Source organism: Schistocerca cancellata, chromosome 1, assembly GCF_023864275.1.
Source record: "Schistocerca cancellata isolate TAMUIC-IGC-003103 chromosome 1, iqSchCanc2.1, whole genome shotgun sequence".
In the NCBI taxonomy this organism is placed as follows: domain Eukaryota; kingdom Metazoa; phylum Arthropoda; class Insecta; order Orthoptera; family Acrididae; genus Schistocerca; species Schistocerca cancellata.
In genome coordinates, this window is record NC_064626.1 from 287,854,120 (window position 1) to 287,878,998 (window position 24,879).

The 24,879-nt window shown below is 44.4% G+C and overlaps 1 protein-coding gene across 1 annotated transcript in view; it reads right to left on the minus strand.

Annotated features, from left to right (window-relative positions):
* The window catches only part of LOC126171554 (estradiol 17-beta-dehydrogenase 2-like), a 174,910-nt gene that overhangs the window by 59,434 nt on the left and 90,597 nt on the right, over positions 1-24,879 (minus strand). Inside the window, exon 5 of the mRNA XM_049920809.1 lies at positions 17,901-18,033. Coding sequence (XP_049776766.1) covers positions 17,901-18,033 — 133 coding nt within the window. The remainder of the gene's footprint in view (positions 1-17,900; positions 18,034-24,879) is intronic.

Genomic DNA, 24,879 nt, shown 5'->3' on the forward strand with positions numbered 1-24,879 from the left:
ATTGCAGACTTGAGTCCACATGGAGCAGATGCCAATGACGATTATCCGCCCTCAGTTCCACACTTCCATGGTGGTTACAGTGTGTCTAAACCCGCCTTGGCCGAATTAGACAGCTATGGACAAGATACAGAGCGCTGGTATTCCGCGACCACTGATTTCTACTACACTGTGCTCTGCGAACTGGCTGTGCAACTGCCGTCGCCGCAACGACAATCGGCAGAACACCACATCAAGGCACAATTGCTACATATCAGCGTGGTACATGTCACAGAGGTGGGCAGGTGCGGGCAAGGGTAACTGATGATGTTAGTGGAGAACGGCCTATCCTCCACCATGTCATTCAATAAAGGAGAAGACGCAAGAGGCAGCTCATTACAGAGATCAAGATGGAGGATGGACAAAGAGCTACAACGGAAATGGATATCGTCCGAATGTTCACACAATCATACACACTTCTCTACGAGCGAGAGTGCAACGTGGATGTAGGAGTCAGGGGAACCATAAGATGATGCTAAGCTCTTGCTGGAGAACTACGAGAGGCTATGTTATGCGGTGCTCCCAACGAAACACCAGGCCCTGGGGGACTCCCTCTTGAATTTTACAAGTCTTTTGGGTCCAACATGGGTCATGATGTACAGAGAACGCCTGAACCCCGATTTTCAAGTACCACTAAGGGTCTGTTGATTCCGGTGCCCAAACCCAGAGGGGACTGGGCCCACTTGATTTTCGAACGTAGACAATGCTAAACACTGACTACAAACTGTTGACACGTATCCTCTATGAGAGGCTCAAATGTGCAGTAATGGCAGCCATTCACACTGATCAAACTTGCCTCGGAGGCGATACTAATGTGTTTATGACTTTGACCACCTATAGAGACGTGGTGGCTGATGTCGACATACCATCTCCATGGCATTCTTCTTGCACTGGATTTTGACCATGATTTCAGTTGCGTAGAACATTGTTTCCTGCATACAGTTAAGGAACACATCGGTATCCCCGCACATGATGACATCTGTTGAACTTTGTTTGATCCAGAGGGCGGTAATGAGGATTATGGAAAACGGCTATCAGTCCGTCCTGTCCATGTCAACAGATCCATCAGACAGGTCTGTCCTCTTTCTGCCATATTATTCGCCGTTGCCCTCGAACCCGCTCTTCACAGACTGCGGCGATACTTGGAAGGTCTTAGCTTCCACTCCATGATCTTTTGATGTTGCGCGTACGCCAATGATGGGATGTTCTTAGCATGGACTGGTGACAAAATACGAACGGCACTTTCCTGGCTCCAAGAGTGTGGGGCGGTGGCAGGCAGTGTAATCAACCTACGGTAATTACGCTACATGAAGGTGGGACGAGGCATGCCTGCAGAACTGAATGTACCCCTGACAAAGACCCCAGTGTTCAAATGTTCAGGGATATCGTTCCATCGACAAATAAAACGTACGGCGGCTTTTACGTATTGTAATATATTACAAGGCCTACAAACACACAGGCGCGCCTCAACACTTTTAGATTGTTGGACATTTTGCAGCGAGCTTAGTACGTCAATGTGCACATGGCTTTTCAATTTAACCATTATGCCCACGTACTACCGATGACAGACACGATGGCTTCCAGGATGCAGGCTGTGTTCAGACACGTGGTGAACGTTGGTGTAGCGTTTAAGATCCGTTTTGTTAGTCTTACTTTACCCTTCCACAAAGGAGTTGATGGACTCACGTCAAGCAGAGAGCACTGGCGCTGTACCTTCGCTTAGTGCGGCGACTCTGACTTTCACCAACAGACAATCTTCCTAGCATCTTGATAGCAGAAGAGGTCCCACACACGCTGGGCCCACTGGTACCTGTTGGACATTTATCGCTCTCGCTATCGCATATTAGGACGTTTCTCGTGGAACACAGTTATATGTTGGGAGTTATACCAAAGAAACGAAATCTGACAACAAAGATTTATTGTAATGTTCTCCAACGCTGGAATTCGGCTAAAGATTATATGGCGCCACCCGAAGGTCTACGGGGCACAGGTTTGGCGAGCCTTTCCTGTTCACTTTAGGGCGGTTGACGTGGAATGTGGTCGCTAACGAGAAATTTTCGAACCGACGAAGGCTACATGCCATTCACCTAACCGACGATCCCATGCGCCCCCGTTGCATGATGGTAGATACGGACGAACACAGACTGAACTGTGACTCCGCATGCGAATGCTGGAATATGATCCGCCAGATACTGGCTTTCCTTCTATGCCGCGCCTCTGGACCTCTTTCATCCCGGCGCCGTCTATTTCCTGACGATCCAGATGAATATGGCCAACTAGGCAGAAGGAATGGCGATACACTATATGAACCGCGACGGCGAATTGAAAGTCCTCGATTTGTGGCAATACAAGATGGGCGAGGTCATGGTTCTAACGAACAAAATGCAGTGCTGGAACATTTTTACTAACTATCTGGGAGCCTCTTTCATGGACCCACCGCCCAACTGTGGTGCGCCGGGTGTGAGAGAAAGTTGACTTATGGCCGCGATGCTTCTACGATCCCCACAAGGTAAAAGAGACAGTCTCTGTCTGTTCGCAACGGCCCCGGACAGTCCGGCAGTTGAGACTGGTGATGCACATTGGAATGAAGACATCCTCTTACTGGGCGCCCACTGTGATAACGTGTTATCGTCACAATTTTTGGCGTACGGTTGCCTTGTATTTCTTGATTAAAAAAAAATCATTGTGACAGCGCACTTCTGTGGTAGGAGGAGGGAGACATCGCGGCCAGGCCTCAGAATTCGAACCCTGCCCGCCTTGGCTACTACAGCCTGCCGCTGACTGTGCTCCTCAATTATATAAAATTAAATAAATTAAAAAAATGATAACAAATAAATAAACTTGGTTGGCTGTGGCACTGGTGGAGTGTCGGCACCGCATGTCATGAGTTCTAGAAGTGTTCCTTTGCATGTTTCTCAACGAAAAAAATGGTCAGTGCATTAAAAGAAATAGTGGTCATGTGTACCCACGACAGTTTGTTGAGTTGGGTTCGATTCCTGTTACTGCTGAAATTCTCTGTGTACTGCATCACTCTAAAATATTTAGATTACCTAATTGTGCACATGCAAGCCCTAAATTAGATTTACATTGAATATATTTTATCTAAAACTGAAGAAACTGCAAAAAGGTGGGAATTTGAGGAGAAGGGACTTGGATAACCTGTAAGAACCAGAGGTTGAAGAGAGCTTCAGGGAGAGCATTAGGGAACGATTGACAGGAATGGGGGAAAGAAATACTGTAGACGAAGAGTGAGTAGCTTTGAGAGATGAAATAGTGAAGGTAGCAGAAAATCAAGTAGGTAAAAATATGAGGGCTAATAGAAATCCTTGGGTAGCAGAAGAGATATTGAATTTAATTGATGAAAGGGGAAAATATAAAAATGCAGTAAATGAAGCAGGCAAAAAGGAATACAAACGTCTCAAAAATGAGATCGACAGGAAGTGCAAAATGGCTAAGTAGGGATGGCTAGAGGACAAATGTAAGGATGTAGAGGTGCATATCACTAGGGGTAAGATAGATACTGCCTACAGGAAAATTAGAGATTAGAGAGACCTTTGGAGAAAAGAGAACAGTTGCATGAATATCAAGAGCTCAGATGGAAACCCAGTTCTAAGCAAAGAAGGAAAAGCAGAAAGGTGGATGGAGTATATAGAGGATCTATACAAAGGCGATGTTCATGAGGACAATATTACAGAAATGGAAGAGAATGTAGATGAAGATGAAATAGGAGATATGATACTGCGTGAAGAGTTTGACAGAGCACTGAAAGACCTAAGTCGAAACAAGGCCCCGGCAGTAGGCAATATTTCATTAGAACTACTAACAGCCTTGGGAGAGCCAGGCCTAACAAAACTCTACCATCTAGTGAGCAAGATGTATGAGACAGGCGAAATACTCTCAGACTTCAAGAAGAACATAATAATTCCAATCCCAAAGAAAGCAGGTGTTAACAGATGTGAAAATTACCGAACTATCAGTTTAATAGGCCACGGCTGCAAAATACTAACACGAATGGAAAAACTAGTAGAAGCCGACCTCGGGGAAGATCATTTTGGATTCCGTAGAAATGTTGGAACACGTGAGGTAGACTGACCCTACGACTTATCTTACAAAATAGATTAAGGAAAGGCAAACCTACTTTTCTAGCGTTTGTAGACTTAGAGAAAGCCTTTGACAATGTTGACTGGAATACTCTCTTTCAAATTCTGAAGGTAGCAGGGGTAAAATACAGGGAGCTAAAGGCTATTTGCAATTTATACAGAAACCAGATGGCAGTTGTAAGAGTCGAGGGACATGAAAGGGAAGCAGTGGTTGGGAAGGGAGTGAGACAGGGTTGTAGCCTATCCCCGATGTTATTCAATCTGTATATTGAGCAAGCAGTAAAGGAATCAAAAGAAAAATTCGGAATAGGAATTAAAATCCATGGAGAAAAAATAAAAACTTTGAGGTTCGTCGATGGCATTGTAATTCTGTCAGAGACAGCAAAGGACCTGGAAGAGCAGCTGAACGGAATAGACACTGTCTTGAAAGTAGGATATAAGATGAACATCAACAGAAGCAGAACGAGGATAATGGAATGTAGTCGAATTAAATCGGGTGATACTATTGAAATTAGATTAGGAAATGAGAGGCTTAAAGTAGTAAATGAGTTTTGCTATTTGGGGAGCAAAATAACTAATGATGGTCGACGTAGAGAGGATATAAAATGTAGGCTGGCAATGGCAAGGAAAGCGTTTCTGAAGAAGAGAAATTTGTTAACATCGAGTATAGATTTAGGTGCCAGGAAGTCGTTTCTGAAAGTATTTGTATGGAGTGTAGCCATGTATGGAAGTGAAAGTGGACGACAAATAGTTTAAACAAGAAGAGAATAGAAGGATGTAGGTTGCAACAGGTACTGGGAGATAAAGAAGGATATGAAGAAGGATAGGGTAGCATGGAGAGCTGCATGACATCAGTCTCTGGACTGTGGTCACAACAACAAAATTTATGGTCTTAGATTTCCATCCTTATCATTACAGTCTGTGTGAAAGTGCATGCGAATGTATGTTTCGTATTTCCATTGGTAGCTAGTAGTATGTAACTTGCTGTATGCTGTGGTCAGTCTGGCCAACTTTGGGTGTTCAGTCAAAGCAAAGAGGTTGGTGCCTTCTTAGTCGTCTTTATCGACAGTGGGTAGGTTGGTACCGGAAACAACCCCTTTGGTCTGTTCTGGTTACCTGCGGAGATTCGTTTTTCTCGTCGGTGGTTAAGCACTTGACGCTGGGCAGTCAGTGGGTGTGGTCGGTAGCTTAACACTGAGCTTAGAGTGAGATGCGTAAGTCTTCAGGCTAGCTGAAGTAGTATAGGTCACTATTTATCACAGCGATAGGTTCATTATATGATGCACAGTTTACGCAGGATAGGCCATGGTGCAAGTTACCAATTGTAAGAAGTGTCTTCTGCTACCAGAACTTCTAGTGTGCAAAGGCTTCCCATCTAGTGATGCTGTCATTACGTTACAGTAGATTTTCCTAACTGTATAGGCGTGCATGGTTACATTCTTGTGTGAATATTTTCATTTATTATTGCAGTTTGAATTCTTTCGGTTTCATCTCTCATTTGTTAAATTTGCCTTTATGCTTTGCACTACATGACGCGAACTTGTCTTCTGTGTCGTTCACCGGTAATCAGTCGTGTTCCCTACAGTGAATTTAGGTTGTGTTGAATGTTCTTTGTAATTAATGAAATTTCAAATGGATAGCGTGCCTGCTTTGTTAGTCTGAACTAGGTGCTTGGACGAGCCAGTTGAGCCCTCAGCTCTCTGTGTCCATCGAGGGATAAATTTCTTGCAGTTCGTTTTATCTTTCTTTGCGCGTCGCGCATGTAATTTAACCGTTTTGTGAAAATATTCAGCCACCTGCTAAACGTGCTACATTTTTAAAATCTAGTACCCACGTGGTCCCCCGCCCCCTCCCCCACCTTGTATCGCTTTTATTTACGTGAGAATATGGTAAGCAATTCCATTTGTCGAAATATTACTACTTCGGAAGGCACGAATCCCTTTCCCCGACTCATTGGTGAAGGCGTAATGTGTCTTGATCTTTGTTCTTTAGTGTGGATCTTGCGTAAGAACGTGCATTTATCCTGTCCTCTTCCCAAAATTTTCACATACCTTCCTCTCCATGCGGTACGTCACCATTCACCCATTTGAAACAGTGTTAAACTTATCTAAGACAACGACAAGCGTTATTAAAATCTGTTTATTGTGTTTATACTTCATGAGTGTCCATCAACAGCCACCCTTCCGAAATCGATCTTAGTACATTCAAACCTGTTGTTACCAAAGCGCAGTATGCTTGCAGGACCAAATTCTAATTTTTAATTAGATTTTAAGGAATTATGTTTTAATTCAACTAACTGCTTTCATTCAGTATGAGCACGCTTTTGAGTAAATTTATGTTAGTGCTCATTTGATGAGAGTACTGACATCTTAATGGTTACTATGCAACAAGTTAATAATTTCTTTAATTGATTGTAATTAATTTATTCCCAAATTCGTTGTGGGCGACCCTAAAAGAAAATATCAGAGCGCTTATTTGCATTACCATTCCGTAGTCCAGTAAGTTTAAAAAGCCCCGCATACCGTTTCAGTAGAACCCATTTGTATGGCCGACCGCTGCCATAGGATGAGACTACCAGTGGCAGTAATGAGAAGCAGTTAGTAGTTAGGAGCCGGCCGGTGTGGCCGAGCGGTTCTAGGCGCTTCAGTCTGGAACCGCGCGACCGCTACGGTCCTGCCTCGGGCATGGATGTGTGTGATTATCTTAGGTTAGTTAGGTTTAAGTAGTTCTAAGTTCTAGGGGTCTGATGACCTCAAATGTTAAGTCCCATAGTGCTCAGAGCCATTTGAATCAGTAATTAGGATGTACTAACCGCACAGTTTTTGTTGTTTTGCACTCGAACAACTTTCACATTCTTCAGAGACGAAATTGCTGATCAATTCACCGCGTTGGTTGATAATCTGCGTTGCTTTCTTTTATATTTTGTGTCTTATTTTTGTATATTTTTGGGGGTTCTCTTCATTTTATTGCTGTACGGGGATCGATTGCTTGTGACTGTATGTGCTAGGTTTCGTGTGAAATTTTGAGTAAGACAGTGTCTAATATTTTGGAGATATTGAGTTTGTTAGTGTTATAGTAATCCTTCCGCGGAAATAGGATTGTTTATGGAGACGCGAAGCAAGTCTAAGAGCGTTAGTAAGCGTAATAATTTAAATAACATGATAATCTTTGCTCGATAAAAAACTGAATTTCATTTTGCTATTCGTCATAGTTACTGTGCTGCACCAAATTGTGTAAAGCATTCCACGAAATTTTAAAGAGTTTGCAGAGGTACAAAATTATTGCATAAAGTTTGTGTATTGTTATTTTAGCTCATACATTTCTGTGTATGAAATGTACAGAAGGTACCAAAATTTTATATAAAACTGAGAATAAAGCGATATCTCATTTAGTCGTCGAGTTATTGGTTTTCATACCTGGCAGACGGACGCGCTCGATGGTCCCATTTCTATCCTAGTGCATTGGGAATCATGTGGCCAAAGCGATCGTCACATTTCATAAACGGCTGAGGACATCGAAAGGAGCTATTTGGCAAACGATAGCACACGAAGAAGCATGTATGTTATTTGATAAACACTTGAAATATTTTTTTTACTGAGGATTTTCGAGCAGCAGTTTATGTGTGAGTCCTGTAGCCAAAAGTCTACCGTTGTCAGTGCTACGGAGCAGTCACGCAACAGCGCTCTGCTAGCGACGCACGTATCGCGTGTTGTGTTTACTTCCTCTGGTGCTAAGTACTGTCTTTCTCATAGATCAACATGGCGCACAACATGGTTCAAATGGGTCTGAGCACTATGGGACTCAACTGCTGAGGTCATTAGTCCCCTAGAACTTAGAACTAGTTAAACCTAACTAACCTAAGGACATCACAAACATCCATGCCCGAGGCAGGATTCGAACCTGCGACCGTAGCGGTCTTGCGGTTTCAGACTGCAGCGCCTTTAACCGCACGGCCACTTCGGCCGGCATGGCGCACAGCTATCGCAAAATGTATGTACGTTTTACCTTTTGTTCAAACATCGCCCTTCCCAAGGCGCTTTCCATCAAAGGATTTCTTAGCGTTGACGTTAAAATACAGCCACAAGATCTAATTGGAAACCACCTGTCCATAGAGTACTGTGTACATCAAAATTCAAAATGACTAACGATTCAGCATGTGACAGGGTGCTACATGAGGTCAAACGTGGACTATGTTTCTGTCATTCCAATGGCAACGTAAAGCCCGTTACCACCGATCATGCTAGTATCGGTGTGCAAACAATATGGCTACATGTAGACGCCATCTTAGTGGCTCTCCGACCCTATGGAAACGTCCTGGAACAAGTCGCCAAACGATGGGTACAATTCCGAACTTATCCCGTCTTAAATAGCGTCAGGAAGGTTCGTATTGATCTGCAGAGTCAGGTGCCTTTCTATCTTCGTAATGGAAGTTTGCGTGCCATCAAAATGTACTACAGAGAGTCCCACACCTGTTCCAGTAGTGGGAAGGAGGGCCATTTGCGGTCTGAATGCGCCTAAGGACGTGTTGTGCGTCTCCCATTGTCATAAATGTCCGCGCCACCTAAATTGACCACCCTACCAGTGACTTACACAGTGGCCCACATCACGCCTATGGCTTTAGCCAGTCTGTTGCATGATCTCTCCGATCAGCATGTCCCGCCAACCCACCACCCAGTTGTTCCACTCAACAACTGGCGACACCCAGACTCCCATGATGGATGCCACAGGGACAGGTACTGCTCCACAACACACCTCGACTCCTTCATTGTCTCAATCGAGGCCTTCAAACTAGGTCAACACTCCATCTAAGGAACACGTCTGCAAATAACACTCGCTGCTTTGGTGCATCATCTTTGTGTACCCACTGGTCTTCATGACACTCTTACCCAAAAGTTGATGAAGAAGCCACACAATCAGCCAACAGTCCCATGGAAATGTTGGACGGTACTAACGGCGACTAACATGTTTTACTGGATAGGCAACCAGTGGGGACCACCCCGAACATAGTAACAACCAGTGCATTGGTTCAGATGCCTGTCTCCCTGCCAACACCTCATGATCTCTCACACCAAGACAAAGTTCACATGGACACTGGACTTAGCTTTGGTGTGGTGCATGGGATGATGACATGGAGGTATAAATTTCTCCTCCATGGGAATGTCTGCCCTCACCTGGTGAGGCTGCCCATTAATATTGAGTCGATGCATTGAGGCTGGTGGGATGGGCCTGCCTTGCGGTCCCTGCCCCACACCATCCCCAGTGATGGTAGATGTGCATCCACCACTGCTAGCACAGATGTACTAATTCACCACACTGAACATCAATATGTTCAGCACCACACTAAAGTTGCAGCTCCTCCATGACAAGCTTCAGGTCTCTGACACTAATGTCAACCTTATTCAGAAAGTTTGTATTGTCACACTTCCACCAGTTTTCAGCTGTTATTCATACGCATCTGTAGGTGATCAGTCGGAGTGTGGAGCGGCTTTTTACATATGTGACAGTATCTCGGTCATGGACATGACACTCCTCCTGTCTGGCTGAGACATGGCCATAACTATCTTTGCCATACATGTCGTCAATATCTTCGCCCTATTTGGCTCCAACCCTTAACAGCGGTCTACGTTCTACGCAGATGGAGGGGCCCACCTGTTTTCCAGACTTTCTGGTCGCTTAGTTGATGGGGGTGATCTCAGCTGCATCCTCCACCTGAAGGACCAGACACCTGCTTATTTACCAAGCCCAATGCCGCATATCTTGGTCGACAACTTTTACCTCATTGACATTTAGGAGAATATTCTTGGTGATATCGCCGTATTCTGTGAGCCGACTCTATTGGTTTTACGTGTCTGTCCACCTACTAAATGTGTTCTTGCCTACAGAGTCTCACCTTGCACAGACATACTTATCGCTGCAGAACCTATGCAGATGATCTCCTCACCCACTCCAAACAGGAACTTGGTGACACCATCCACTGTATCTAGCAGTGTGGACATATTTTTGGTAGCATCCTTACCATCCATAAGTCAATGATGATGCATATCAGGCATGGATTCCAGCTTGTGGCGCCAGACCTGCTCCCTATTTTTACCACCCTTCGTTATTTATTGAATGACTGTATGGGGTCCACACTTCGCACTGTGGCATTGGCTTACTGCCAGCTTCTGCCATCCATACGACACCATGTTCACTGGTATGCCCAGCACAGCTTAAAGCAACTACAACGAGTGCTCTGTGTCGACATGTATGTGGCCCCTAAACTGGTACATGTCGCCCCAATCTTCCTGATGCCATTACTCCTTGGTCATGACCTTCAGTCAGCATTCTGATACTTTCTATCAGCATGTCCGCTACCACCCTCTAACACTGCCCTTTCTAAAAAGCGGCCTCATACTTGTCAACATATGAGCATGATCTACTGTGCTCTTTGTGCACACTGTGCTGCACCACTGGCGGGGATCCTCTCTGTCTTTAATGTCCAATCTCCTAGACATCCTTTCACCAGCATCTCTCCAAGCACTGATTGACACAGCACATATCTCACCGTTATTGCATCACATCTTAACAATATTTCATCGAACTCAGCTATGTTTGGAATGATATCCCAGTCACCCAGCCTCTCTGTGCAAAGGACTTTTGCTTACATCATCCACCCTTCACACCCCATAGAGGGCCATCACCCAGACATTAACTGGCAGATAGTTTGGGCGTGTGTCCACGCCCCCCCCCCTTTTTACCATTGAATGTTTCTGCACTCTGGTACGTCGTCGTCAGCGATAGTCCTGACCAATAGTTGATTTCATCATATAGGACTGCTTACTTTGCCACTTTACTCTGGCTGCCACATCGACGACACTGAGGAGATCGTCTTATGTGTCCCCTAAAACGAAACATCTGGCTCCTCATCCAAAGCATTGTGGGCAGTTACTTACATGTTCCATCAATTACCATCAGTCCATGATTCCTCTGTTGCCACAGATCTCACACTACCCTCTTGTGAAGCGCAAGACAGTCATCTGATTTCGAAGACAAACATTAGAAAACCTCTTTCACAATGGTCCACATACAGTGCTCGACTTCTGAAAATGTATTGTGATCATGCACAGTTCACTCATCTGGTCACCCATTTTGAACCTTTGCAGGGTTTTCCACAGCGTCCTTCTTGATCATCTCCCCTCCCCCCCCCCCCCCCCCCTCGCCCCTTGAGTTGGGAGTGTGCTCCATCTCCACATTTCATAATGCACACGTGATCCCTTTTCCACAGTATGGTACATCGACACATACAGGCCTATGAAAAAATGTAGAAAGATAAAACATTAGAACTTGATTAATGGTTATTGAGATCTCCTATCCCCCATTACTATCGCCCCTAAGGACTGGTGCTCAAACGATTGCTCCTTTTAGTTCTCTTACTTCAGTTTCCTTAGGTGGGGGAGGTTTAGGCAGAGTTAGGATGGCAATGCCTTTAGTGGGATTACTTTTGTTTGGTAGGGTCACTTTCTTTTGCTAGATGCCTTCAGTGTGCCAATTAAAAAAATAAAATAAAAAAGTAAATAAGGTAAAATAAAAATTTAAGAAAGAAAGGGATACCATCCTAGAAAAGAGTGTATTTGGTAAAATAAAAAAGAGATATCAAGTGTACCAACTGCTAGTTCATTGGCTCACATTTGACTCTCACTACCACTATTGTCATTTTTTCATTTTATTTTATTTCTTGCACAGACATCTCATCCATTGAACACACAGACAGAAAACAATTTTGTCTGTTCTCTCAATCCAGTAGCTAGACATAGGCTCAGTGAATTTCCCACCCTTTTTTCCCTGGGCTCCCATCTTGGATAACATCACAGGAGGGGGAGGGTCAACAGCATCCTCAGGTGGTGGTGCTGTGAACAAGGTCAGTCGGCCTCCAGACCTCAAGGTGGACATATGGGATGGAGCTACTGTCTAGTGCTCAATCAATGGCAACTCAAATTGTTTAAATAAACAATATGCCACACTGTATACAAAATAAAAACTTATATCCATCCTATCTGGCAGCCCAGAACAGACTGAGTCCTTTTTCTGCCAATTTCTAGATGGGACAGTGGAAGGGAGGGGTTGCAGGGGGGGGGGTAGGGGAAGGGAGGGGTGGTGGAGTAGGGTTACTGTAGGTAGCCAAATTGATCTACTTTATCCAAAATCTGAGCTTCCCATCATGACGCCAGTAAAATATTGCCACATCTATGGCCGCCATCTTGAATAAATTTGGCAGCAATGCAGAGTGAAGCGCCTCTGTTGTTGCCCCACTGCTTATGTTGTGTGATGAGGTTCAACACCCTGTCACCTACTCATGGATTCATCGTTCATCAATCAGTTTCTGCAAACGCTTATGACAGTAGCACGTGAGCAACTAAACAGCTTCACCATTTCCAAGATGCTCTTTCTCACGCTCCATTTCACAACAATTTCTCCTTTGTCAAAATCGCTTATGTCAAAGGATTTCTCCATTTGCGGTTTGTATCGTCGCTAGAATGATTTCCCATTCGTTTCTGCTTTATTTATATACTTTCCTTACCGTGTCACATATTCACAATGCTACCAGGCGGCATTAGATCTCGTGGTCGGCAGAGGTCATAATGACTTATTCCTCAGTGTATATTCTCCTCATGACGTTATACGCGATAGAGGATGCGTCCTGTTCTGTTCCGCTGCTAAGAGTAGAAAGAAACATGCGAGTACATAAGCGAAACAATTTCCCAAAATCTTAATAAGCATATACTATCGGTCTGAAGTAAAAAACATTTTACTACTGACATTGTCATAATCTTCTTTAAACATTTTGCGGATGCACTGACGGAGAAAAGCAAGCAGCAAGAAATCATTAATGTAGAGTAATGAACTTTCTGCAATATGTTTGTCTAGGAGGCATTTTTAAGTGATTAACGTTACAAAATCACAGGTTAATGTAAGCGCTAGAAAAGCCATTGGAAAAGTGAAATGCTGGTACATAAATAACCGGTGTAATCACTAGAATGTTAACTGCAAGCCTGTAAACGTTAATGCATTGTGTCGTACCGGTGCCGGATGTAAGTTTGTGGGATGGTGTTCCAAGCCTGTTGCACTTGTTCAATCAGTACAGGGTCGAATGAATGCTGTTTGTGGATGACGCTGGAGTTGTCAGATGATGCCCCATATGACCTCGATTGGAGACAGATCTGGTGATCGACCAGGCCAAGGCAACAAAAAATGATTCAAATGGCTACAAGCACTATGGAACTTAACATCTGAAGTTATCAGTCCCCTAGACGTAGAACTACTTAAACCTAACCTAATGACATCACACACATCCATGCCCGGGGAAGGATTAGAACCTGCGACCATAGCAGCACCACGGTTCTGGACTGAAGCGCCTAGAACCGCTCAGCCCCAAGGCAACATGTCGACACTGTACAGGCGTATTGGATTACAACAAACATATATGGACAAGCGTTATCCTGTTGGAAAATACACCGTGGAGTGTTATTACGAAGCTCAACGGTCAAATCACCAGACTGAAGTACAAATTTGCAGTTAAGGTGCGTCATACGAAATCACACCCCAGACCGTACCTCCAGATGTTGGTCCAGTGTGTCTAGCACACAGAGAGATCATGTGCAGGTCCTCAACTGGTCTACTTCTTATCAACACACCGCCATCACTGGCACCAAGGCAGAACCGACTTTCATCAGAAAACATTAGATCTCCAATCCGTCGTCCAATGAACTCTCGAGTGACACCATTGAAACAGCAAAATGGCGATGTTTTGGGGAACTGGAATGCACGCTAGAAGGCGTGTGGCTTCGCGCCGTCCTTGAAGTAACCGATCTGTAACAGTTCACTGTGGTACAGCGGTGCCAACTGCTGCGCTGATTGATGCTGCAGATGCAGTACGATACGCTGATGGTCATACCTCTCGGTAGTGTCACATGGGGCCGTGCGCAGCCAAATCTTCTTGCCACTGTACCTTCGAGTGACCAAGGTTACTAGCAGTCATGTACAGTGGCTACATTCCTGCCAAATGTTTTTGAAATATCCTAGAAGGAATCTCCAGCTTCTCGTAGTCCTATTGTACGATCTCGTTCAAACTCGATGAGGTGGCGTCTTCGTCGTCTTGAGGGCATTCTTGACTAACAAACTCCCTACGTCCAATCAGAGAGGTAACTAAAGCTCACGACAATTACAGCGCGTATTTAAAGTAAACCGGGTTTGCGTCATCACAATGGCGCTACCAGCGCCACTCTCTTGCGACTGGTACGAAATCTGAATGGGCATTAACTATCGTTTATCTCCTTCTTGGTGTGTATTCAAGAAATTTTCAGATGTCTTTCAAAAATGGCTCTGAGCACTATGGGACTTAACAGCTATGGTCATCAGTCCCCTAGAACTTAGAACTACTTAAACCTAACTAACCTAAGGACATCACACACATCCATGCCCGAGGCAGGATTCGAACCTGCGACCGTAGCAGTCGCGCGGTTCCGGACTGCGCGCCTAGAACCGCGAGACCACCGCGGCCTGCTTTTCAGATGTCTGCTGTTGAGTTTGTGCTACCATACATAAAGCGAAACAACAAATTTCAGTTGAATTCTCAAATACATCTATACAGCAAAACAATAAAGTTCAGTTTGGAAAAGCTGGTTAGTAACAGAACTTTACTTATAACTAACAAATACTAAAATGATAATTAAATCAAGACCCGAAGCTGTCGACAGGCGTTGATATACATCAAAATACAGTTGAAAATGTGTACCCCGACCGGGACTCAAACCCGGGATCTCCTGCTTACATGGCAAACGCTCTAATCCATCTGAGCCACCGAGAGCACAGAGTATAGTGCGACTACAGGGATTTATCCCTTACACGTTCCGCGTGAGACCCACATTCCCAACTTAACGTCCACACACTACATTCGTAGTGCCCCTGCCCATTGCACTCATTACTCATGTCCGGAAGACTGCTGACGACAGTACTACAAAAGCAGCAGCACTAATTACGAGTTGCGAACCGTTTTACGTTCTGAAGTGCTACGGAACGGGGAATATTTGATGTTCGCAAGGTAACATACCCATCTCGTTCAAGGCGCTTGCTGTATGGCAAATACAGTACTCCTCGACACCTCGGTGAACACTTGGAATATACGGAATTCGGCGAGCATAAGCTCTGTGGTTGTCTAATTCCCCATGTCAGACTTCGCCATCACACTCTGCGGCCCATCAGGGCACGAATGTCCGTCGGGAACATAGTTTCAGCGCACACCTGTCAGAGCAGGAAGGAATTCATTCTCGACAAAGTAAGTTGTTTGCTAATACCCGTGTGTTCATTGCTGGGAAAATACATGCTACTGGCAAAACAATTCGACACAAAAGTCCACTGGAGAAGGGAGCGCTGAGTACACTCTACCAAGATGACACGTGACAGAACTATTAGGTTGGTGCATACGTTCATAGTGTTTTTGTTTTGCCTTCTCAAAATGGTTCAAATGGGTCTAAGCACCATGGGACTTAACACCTGAGGTCATCAGTCCCATGGACCTAGAACTTCTTAAACGTAACTAACCTAAGGACGTCACACACATCCATGCCCGAGGAAGGATTCGAACCTGTTTTTCAGTAGAGGGGTGACGTCAGCGGAGACAGCCACGAAGCCTACGAGAAAGACAGGACGCATCTCGTACGTCGCGAAGGTAGTCCTCCGCTCGCTCACTCGCTCAAACCAGCAGACAAACTACGTTTTTACACCTGTTAACTCCCAACTAGCCGTGTCTGTGCAAACGAAAACTGAATCTTCTCTACCGAGCGAGGTGGCGCAGTGGTTAGCACACTGGACTCGCATTCGGGAGGACGATGGTTCAATCCCGTCTCCGGCCATCCTGATTTAGGTTTTCCGTGATTTCCCTAAATCGCTTCAGGCAAATGCCGGGATGGTTCCTTTGAAAGGGCACGGCCGATTTCCTCCCCCATCCTTCCCTCACCCGAGCTTGCGCTCCGTCTCTAATGACCTCGTTGTCGACGGGACGTTAAACACTAATATCCTCCTCCTCTATCTGAATCTTCTACTGGAATCCGCTATAATTTGTTATGGCTGTACTGACGTACATTAAAATAAAATCATGCTAAAATGATTATCAGTTGCATGAGGCACCACTTCCAGTATGTAATGAGTACAGTTAAGCAGAAGAGACTAAATGCTATAAACAAGTCGTTATACCATTTATATCAAGTATTGATCTTAAATTAAATTTTGCTGTAGGACTGTTAATCAGTAAGACTTCATAATAGCAGATTCCAGTGGAAGATGCAATTCTGGTTAGTACTTAGACGCCCAGCTGCGAGTTAAGAGGTTTAGAAACGCATTTTGTCTGCTGTGCTGAGTGAGCGAGCGAGTTTACGACTACCTTCGTGACGTACGCGCCGTGGCCTGTCTTTCTCGTGGGCCTCGGACAGCCAGAAATATATGCGCCACCCACGGGGATAACACGACATGAAAATGATTTTCTCGTTTTAAGGAGAATAATTTTGACATTAGTGACTTTACACATCGAGGAAGACCTCTGGTGCTTGATGAAGATCGTTGAAACGCATTAATCCACAATGATTCACGATAGTGTACTCGAGAACTAGCAAATGAGATTAACTGTGATCATTCTACCACGTGCGGCATTTGCATGCATTGGGGAAGGTTTAAAAAATCGGGTGTATGGGTACTACATGCTCTAAGCCAAAATCACAAAAATCAGTAGGTGAGCTTGTGTGTATCTCTCCTTGTGCGTCATCCATTGATTCATGAGCAACACGGATAATTTCTACCCTGTATAGTTACTGGAGACGAGAAATGGTGTCTTTATGTTAACACAAGGAAAATAAAGGAATGGCTGAGCCCAAACAAAGTAGCAACTTCCCGTACAAAGATCAGTGCTCATCTATAAAAAATAGTGTTATGCATCTGGTGGAAGAGCGACTGCGTGGTCTACAACGACTTGCTTCCCCGAGGTGTGATTATCACTGCTGTCATTTGTTGTCAACAACCTGAGACGTCTTAGAGACGCAAGAACAACGACTCGGGAGACTATGTGAAGTGATGTTACTCCAACATAACTCTCACCCACATTCTAGCAGAATGATAGATTGACGAAAAAACGCTATACAGGAGTTGGGTTCGGAAGTCCTTCCACACACATCTTATTCACTTGATCTTGCACTTTCAGATTTTTAGTTTCTCCAATCTCTACTGAATGACCTTCACGGAATTGCCTTTCCAAGTGAAAATGCGCTACGAACATGGCTCGACGAGTTATTCGCCTCAACACCACGTGTTTTCTACAGTCGCGGAATCAAGAAGTTACCCCAGCGTTGGAAGACTGTTGTAAATAGTGGAGGAGAGTATATTATTGATGACTAAATTTTCTGTTGTGTGTATATGTTGTATTTTAATCTTATGGAAAAACGCTCGAAGCTATGTACCAACCCAACCAATCATCGCTACCATTGTATTTATCTATATGTAGCTCTACAATATACTCAAATTGTTGTTCAGTCACAGTCTATGACCTTGCGAATGCGACCATACGTAGCGTACAACCTGGATATCATTATCGACCAAAATTTGATAAGTTGAGAACACTGCATAAGAGAAGAGACAGCGTCCATTTATCACTAATGGGTTAATACACTTGACTCGGTACACATTATTTCCTGTTTAATACACAGGAAAACTTGCCTATGGTACGTATCGTAATATACTCACTCATAAAAAGACGGTTGGACAGAACAGACCGTGATGGACCATTTCTTCATTTCCATTCTCAGCATGTCGGTAAACATTAACAGTGCGCTTTTGGACACGCAGTATGGACTCAGCATCGGGATTGGCACTCTGCCTGTAACGTCATAAATTTCGTCTTAAAGTCATTATTCATCTTTGTTTCGTTGTTACTACTGTTATTACTGTTACAAGTTAACTAGGTTCGCCAATTTCTTGTAGGTATAATATATTCGGAACAATATCTGACATGTTAATGTCGATTGCGTACTACAACTTTTACGTTTAAGCTTTTGTATATCTTTTTGCGAATAAAACTACTTAATTGGATAGAGAAAAAATGTACTCACCAGGCGGCGGCAGGACACACACATAAGACTGTCGTGATTGGCAAGCTTTCGGAGCCAGTGGCTCCTTCTCCAGGCAGAAGGGTTGAAGGAGAAGGAAGAACTGTGAAGGAAAAGGACTGGAGAGGTCTAGGGAAAGAGGTAGGTTTTGGGAAAGTCACCCAGAACCGCGGGTCAGGGGTGGAAAGACTGATTGTTGTGGCTGCATCGGATGAGATTTGAAAACTTGAGAGCTTAAAGCTGGAGCCAGCCGTGGTGGCCGAGCGGTTATAGGCACTTCAGTCCGGAACCCCGCGACTAGTACGGTCGCAGGTTCGAATCCTGCCTCAGGTATGGATGTGTGTGATGTACTTGGGTTAGTTAGGTATAAGTAATTCTAAGTTCTAGGGGACTGATGACCTCAGATGTTAAGTCCCATTGTGCTCAGAGCCATTTGAGCCATTAAAGCTGGAAGACAGGGTAATATGGAAGACAGATTACTACTGAAACATAGTGCACGAATTAATAAGAGTGAGAAGCTAAGTGCATTGTACGTAACAGAGGTGGGAGGGGCGGTAAAAAATAGACGGGAAAGACTGTGAAAGATGTGGAAAATTAAAACGGAGTGAAGCAAAGAGTAGTTACAGTGAAGAAAAGCTGAGACGGAAGAAATTAACGTAAACTGAGACCAGGTGGGTTGCAAGAACCAAGGACATGTTGTAGTGTTAGTTCCCACCTGTGGAATTCTGAGAAACTGGTGCCTGGGGGAAAAATCCTGGTGGTGAGTGTGGTGAAACACTCGCCGAGGTCACGAATGTCATGTTGTAGAGCATGCTCTGCAACAGGATATTGCGAGTTGCCAGTATATATCCTCTGCCTATTCCCATACATCCTAATTGATAATTTGGCAGTAGTAACGCCGATGTAGAAGGCTGAACATTGCTTACATAATAGCATAATAGCTGATTCGTTTCGCAGGTGGCTCTCCTACCTAACTATATCTAGAACGAGGTAGTTTTGTTTTAACATATGTTATTTTTAGGTTATCAAGCAGTTCACGTCACGTTTTTCATTTATTTATTTACACGTCAAGTACCGTAGGATCAAATTGAGGAGCAAATCACCAAGGTCATGGAACGTGTCGGTACATGAAATTACAACATAAAAGTAATAACAGATAAAAATAAAATGTTTATGAACCCGAAAAAGTCAAGCTATAAGTTTAAGTAAACGCAATCAACAATAATAAGTAATCACTTAGTTTGTTGGCATCCGCTTTTCCTCTCATCTGGTCTGGAGATCACACTACCACTTCATTTCCGAAACATACGTCATTTTTATATTCCGAGCGTTTTCTTTCACACTGTTCACCATGTTTATCCTTATTTTTGTGGTACACTATTACTCTTTTGCTACTAGTTATAGATATTTGTTCGAACACTGTGCTTCTAAATACTAAATATTGTGAGTTCATTACGGTAAACAAACCAAACAGGAGGAAACACATAATGCAGCAAGAAAAGGCGATTTTATTTACAAAACAAATATCTCTGTATATTCGTTGCGGTGAACCCAAAGTATCCGATCATTACGAACACCAACAACACAACGCCGCACGTTTCTGACGTCGACACAACCATCATCGTACACAGCTTTCATTCTTCTGTGGATTTCAACTGGAGGCAAGTATTCTGCGATTAGAAACTTGGTTACGGCATGCTGTTTTGCACACAACGACATAGCTACGTTAATGATTAATACAAAGAACCCCAGCTGCATCGTTATACATTTATTGTTTTACGACCTGTTTCGTTTCGTGAACTTCTTCAGGTTCCCGGGTTATGCTGAGGTCGTGAGATAAATGGTAAGTTTGTCCTAAACAATGCTTTGGCCTTAGCATTACCTGCCATAACCGGATGATTTTTTCCGGCAACCTGAAGATGTGTAACGTATGAAACCGGTCGTATCATAATAAATGCTAATGTTACAGCTGAGATCGTTTTCATTAATCATTTACATTGTCAGCCAGTGTAATCAAAATGACCAAGATTATACAGTTACGTTCAGTGGAGGCTGGAGAGCTGTAGATGAAGAGCAGCATGTCTGTCGAACCAGCCCCACGCAAATTTTCTCTCTTCAGAACATTTCTTGAATGGGGAAAATATAGTATTTTGTGTATTAACACATGATTTAGTTTATTAACACGTGACATAATTTGAACCTTCATCTAACACAATTTTTTTACTCCGATATCAAAATATAAGACGACATAAAAATTTTCTGGGTATGGGTATATTGTATAAAACTACTGCTGGAGGAAGCCAACGTTTCGGCCACAGTTGCAGCGGCCTTCTTCTGGGTCTACTGGTGCGTTCTAGCTATGCAGTGTCCCTTATACAGGGTGGTCCATTGATCGCGACCGGGCCAAATATCTCACTAAATAAGCGTCAAACGAAAAAACTACAAAGAACGAAACTTGTCTAGCTTGAAGGGGGAAACCAGATGGCGCTATGGTTGGCCCGCTAGATGGCGCTGCCATAGGTCAAACGAATATCAACTGCGTTTTTTTTAAATGGGAACCCCCATTTTTATTACATATTCGTGTAGTACGTAAAGATATATGAATGTTTTAGTTGCACCACTTTTTTCGCTTTCTAATAGATGGCGCTGTAATAGTCACAAACATATGGCTCACAATTTTAGATGAACAGTTGGTAACAGGTAGGTTTTTTTTTAAAATTGAAATACAGAACCTAGGTACGTTTGAACATTTTATGTCGGTTGTTCCAATGTGATACATGTACCTTTGTGAACTTATCATTTCTGAGAACGCATGCTGTTACAGCGTGATTACCTGTAAATACCACATTAATGCTATAAATGCTCAAAATGGTGTCCGTCAAACTCAATACATTTGGCAATACGTGTAACGACATTCCTCTCAACAGCGAGTAGTTCGCCTTCCGTAATGTTCGCACATGCATTGACAATGCGCTGACGCAAGTTGTCAGGCGTTGTCGGTGGATCACGATACAAAATATCCTTCAGCTTTCCCCACAGAAAGAAATCCGGCGACGTCAGATTCGGTGAACGTGCGGGCCATGGTATGTTGCTTCGACGACCAATCCACCTGTTATGAAATATGCTTCAACCGCACGCGAGCTATGTACCGGACATGCATGATGTTGGAAGTACATCGCCATTCTGTCATGCAGTGAAACATCTTGTAGTAACATCGGTAGAACATTACGTAGGAAATGAGCAAACATTGCACCATTTAGATTGCCATCGATAAAATGGGGGCCAATTATCCTTCCTCCCATAATACCGCACCATACATTAACCCGCCGAGGTCATTGATGTTCCACTTGTCGCAGCCATCGTGGATTTTCCTTTGCCCAATAGTGCATATTATGCCGGTTTACGTTATCGCCGTTGGTGAATGACACTTCGTAGCTAAATAGAACGCGTGCAAGAAATCTATCATCGTCCCGTAATTTCTCTTGTGCCCAGTGTCAGAACTGTACACGACGTTCAGAGTCGTCGCCATGCAATTCCTGGTGCATAGAAATATGGTACGGGTGCAATCGATGTTGATGTAGCATTCTCAACACCGACGTTTTTGAGACTCCCGATTCTTACGCAGTTTGTCTGCTACTGATGTGCAGATTAGCCGCGACAGCAGCTAAACATCTACTTGGGCATCATCATTTGTTGCAGGTCGTGGTTGACGTTTCACATATGGCTGAACACTTCCTGTTTCCTTAAATAACGTAACTAAATGGCGAACGCTCGGGACACTTGGATGATGTCGTCCAGAATACCGAGCAGCATACATAGCACACGCCCGTTGGGCATTTTGATCACAATAGCCATACATCAACACGATATTGACCTTTTCCGCAATTGGTAAACGGTCCATTGTAACACGGGTAATGTATCACGAAGCAAATACCGTCCGCACTGGCGGAATGTTACGTGATACCACGTACTTATAAGTTTGTGATTATTACTGCGCCATCTATCAAAAAGCGAAAAAAGTGGTGCAACTAAAACATTCATATTTCTTTACGTACTGCACGAATATGTAATAAAATGGGGATTCCTATTTAAAAAAACGCAGTTGATATCCGTTTGACCTATGGAAGCGCCATCTAGCGGGCCAATCATAGCGCCCTCTGGTTTCCCCCATCAAGCTAGACAAGTTTCGTTCTTTGTAGTTTTTTCGTTTGACGCTTATTTTGTGAGATATTTGGCCCGGTCGCGATCAATGGACCACCCTGTATAATTACAAACTATGTAGAAAAGATAATCCAATGGCAAACGAGAATTTTTTAAACCTCGTTAAGGAACAAGAGTGGCAGGACGATTATACACTCCTGGAAATTGAAATAAGAACACCGTGAATTCATTGTCCCAGGAAGGGGAAACTTTATTGACACATTCCTGGGGTCAGATACATCACATGATCACACTGACAGAACCACAGGCACATAGACACAGGCAACAGAGCATGCACAATGTCGGCACTAGTACAGTGTATATCCACCTTTCGCAGCAATGCAGGCTGCTATTCTCCCATGGAGACGATCGTAGAGATTCTGGATGTAGTCCTGTGGAACGGCTTGCCATGCCATTTCCACCTGGCGCCTCAGTTGGACCAGCGTTCGTGCTGGACGTGCAGACCGCGTGAGACGACGCTTCATCCAGTCCCAAACATGCTCAATGGGGGACAGATCCGGAGATCTTGCTGGCCAGGGTAGTTGACTTACACCTTCTAGAGCACGTTGGGTGGCACGGGATACATGCGGACGTGCATTGTCCTGTTGGAACAGCAAGTTCCCTTGCCGGTCTAGGAATGGTAGAACGATGGGTTCGATGACGGTTTGGATGTACCGTGCACTATTCAGTGTCCCCTCGACGATCACCAGTGGTGTACGGCCAGTGTGGAGATCGCTCCCCACACCATGATGCCGGGTGTTGGCCCTGTGTGCCTCGGTCGTATGCAGTCCTGATTGTGGCGCTCACCTGCACGGCGCCAAACACGCATACGACCATCATTGGCACCAAGGCAGAAGCGACTCTCATCGCTGAAGACGACACGCCTCCATTCGTCCCTCCATTCACGCCTGTCGCGACACCACTGGAGGCGGGCTGCACGATGTTGGGGCGTGAGCGGAAGACGGCCTAACGGTGTGCGGGACCGTAGCCCAGCTTCATGGAGACGGTTGCGAATGGTCCTCGCCGATACCCCAGGAGCAACAGTGTCCCTAATTTGCTGGGAAGTGGCGGTGCGGTCCCCTACGGCACTGCGTAGGATCCTACGGTCTTGGCGTGCATCCGTGCGTCGCTGCGGTCCGGTCCCAGGTCGACGGGCACGTGCACCTCACGCCCCACGTGTTGAGCAATTCGGCGGTACGTCCACCCGGCCTCCCGCATGCCCACTATACGCCCTCGCTCAAAGTCCGTCAACTGCACATACGGTTCACGTCCACGCTGTCGCGGCATGCTACCAGTGTTAAAGACTGCGATGGAGCTCCGTATGCCACGGCAAACTGGCTGACACTGACGGCGGCGGTGCACAAATGCTGCGCAGCTAGCGCCATTCGACGGCCAACACCGCGGTTCCTGGTGTGTCCGCTGTGCCGTGCGTGTGATCATTGCTTGTACAGCCCTCTCGCAGTGTCCGGAGCAAGTATGGTGGGTCTGACACACCGGTGTCAATGTGTTCTTTTTTCCATTTCCAGGAGTTTAGTTCCAATAACTTAGATGACAAATATAGTGCTTTCCTGTAGAGAACTCTAAACAGTGCACAAACAGTAAAAGGCAGCCTGGGTAGCTGACTAGCGGGATAAGGGTATCATGCAGAACAAAGTGGGAACTATACCAAAATGTTAGAAGTAGTCACAGTCGGGCTACATCAGCCCATTACAGACTACTGTACGGTGCTTAAAAATGTAATTGGGAAGGCAAAAAGTGTATTGTACTCAAACAGAATTGCTAATTCTCAGGATAAAATTAAAACTGTAAGGTCAGTTGTGAGGGAGTGTCTGGTCAGCAGCACAAGGTCAACGACATAAAGTCAGTTCGTAGTAAAAATATTTCTGTTGCTGATAGTCAGATTTATGTACAGTATATAACAACCACTTTCTGAGTACTGCTGGTAAATTAAATAAAAACTTAATTTCTACAGGGAATCATATAACTGTCTTGGCAAATGCCTTTCCGAGACTGACGCCTGAATTACTCCTCTGTGATACTTACAAGAGGGAGATTGAGTCAATAATTAAATCACTGAAGACTAGGGACTGTCATGGTTATGATGGAGTACATAGCAGATTATTAAAGTCCTGTGCTGCACACGTTAGTCCTTTTATTAGGCATATTTGTAATTTTTCCTTTGAGAATGATCAGTTTCCTGAATGATTCCTCAGGAGAAAAGCCACTTTATGAAAAGGGCGAAAGAGATAATGTAGATAATTTTAAACCTCTTTCTATGCCATCAGCGTTTGCTAAAGTTAATTGGAAAAGCTGTGTATGTATGGATAACTGATCATTTTATTTCACATAATTTGCTATCAGATGTACGTGGCGGTTTAAAAACTGAAAATGGTATATTCTCTTTTCTTTGTGAGGTA